Raw genomic sequence first — 1,801 nt, forward strand, 5'->3', positions numbered from 1 at the left:
CCAGTCCTTGAATATACTACTTCGTACATTTAGTTCAGTCATCCCCTGACGTTTGCACTCCTGAGACAATATAGCCCAAATTTGCTTGGCGCTGTTGAGATCCTCTTACATCACTACATACTAGTATACTGTAGTGAATACATTGAAGTAAGCTTAGCTGTGAACGTTTCGGACAATTCCACCCACTCGAATTTGTTTCGAACTGTTCTATTCTGTACTACGTAATATATTTTCATCACAGCATACAGTATTGATTGGAAAACAGTCCAACTTGAACAGGTAATGAAGTGTATACATACAGTAGGTGCCCAAACAAATTCGAGTGGGTGGAATTGTCCGAAACGTTCACAGCTAAGCTTACTTCACTGTCAAGGTATTCACTAACGTTATACTAGTACGTAGTGCTCACGTCCTGTACTACGTAGTAATGCGTAAATTTCCATTGTGATTGGAACAAAAACCACATTGATTCGAAGAAACAAAAACTATAGACGCACTCGAGTTTTTGAATTTTTTGAAAAAATATTCAGTTTTGAATCATCGTACTGTATACACTTCATTACCCCTTCAAGTTGGACTTTTTTCCAATCAATACGGTATGCTGTGATGAAGATATATTACGTAGTATAGAACAGTTCGAAACAAATTCGAGTGGTGCATATAACGTACAAGTACATATAGTAGGTGCCCATTCGAAAATGGTGATTTTCAGGCTAGTGTTTGTCGTTTTGCGGTGCGAAATTTCACACAATTAAAATACTGGGGTGCATTATCCGAGCAGTACGCAGTGTCAAATTACTGCAATGTGGTGGAATGGCTCTAACATAGAACCCGTGCACTTAAGTACCTAAGATATATTGGAATGTGGTGGAGATTTGGATATGCTCTAATAAGAGCATTTCCACAGCGCCAAGCAAATTTGGGCTATATTGTCTCAGGAGTGCAAACGTCAGGGGATGACTGAACTAAATGTACGAAGTAGTATATTCAAGGACTGGCAACGACGTCGTCAACCTGGTTACGGTGGCCCTGCGTTTGAACACAACTTAAAATTCATAGCCTGGCAACGTATCCTTGGGGCTGAACGTGCATTGGTTGGGGGTAAACGATTCGGTGTGGGAGGCCATTTGAGCTAGCACGCAGCACGAACAGAAGAACGAGCACGCGCAGTCTTCCAGGGGCGTGCCGGGGATTTGGAACGCCTTGCGCACCCGCATGCGGATGACCATGAAGAGGACGAAGGCGGCGATCTGAAGGGCGAGGGCGATGTACCACCAAAAGGTCGCGGCGGCACTCACGACGGGGTACCCCATGCTGTTGAAGGAAATGCTCGAGGACGCGGAGCATTGGAGGATGTAAAACACCAGGTACAGCAGGTACATACCGGCAAACACGATCAACACTGTGTTGAACGTGTACATGCCGATGCGGTGCAACGTTTGAGCAAGAGACACACACGGACAGAACGTGGCCAGCAAGCAGTTGGGCACAAGGTCGTTGAAGCATCCAAAGATGTCGGACTTCCACTTGCCGATCACGAGTCCGTTGTCATCTACGGTGGCCCCCAAAGGGACCGATGCCACGTCGATTTGGACGGCAGTGGGGACATGGTCGTCAACAGACTTGTCAACTGTGGCAACGTAATTGTTGGCGGGGCTTCCGGGGGTTTCACGGGGGGTAGTGCTCGTGGTGGTGGTCGGATGGCTGGGGGAAGAGCTCATGGTGGTAAATTGATGGCTGGGGGTGTTGGATAAAATTGAACAATGATATGGAAGGGCGAGTTTTGGATGGGACGCTGTTT

General features: G+C 46.5%; 1 protein-coding gene across 1 annotated transcript; it reads right to left on the bottom strand.

The window, feature by feature from the left end:
* Positions 1–843: 843 nt before the first annotated feature.
* Positions 844–1,801, bottom strand: H257_19478 (hypothetical protein; the record flags this gene model as incomplete). Its single annotated transcript, XM_009848621.1, has 1 exon — positions 844–1,801. A coding segment is annotated over one exon (755 nt), but the record flags the coding sequence as incomplete, so codon positions are not given.

This window comes from Aphanomyces astaci (assembly GCF_000520075.1).
Source record: "Aphanomyces astaci strain APO3 unplaced genomic scaffold supercont1.662, whole genome shotgun sequence".
Lineage (NCBI taxonomy): Eukaryota > Oomycota > Saprolegniomycetes > Saprolegniales > Verrucalvaceae > Aphanomyces > Aphanomyces astaci.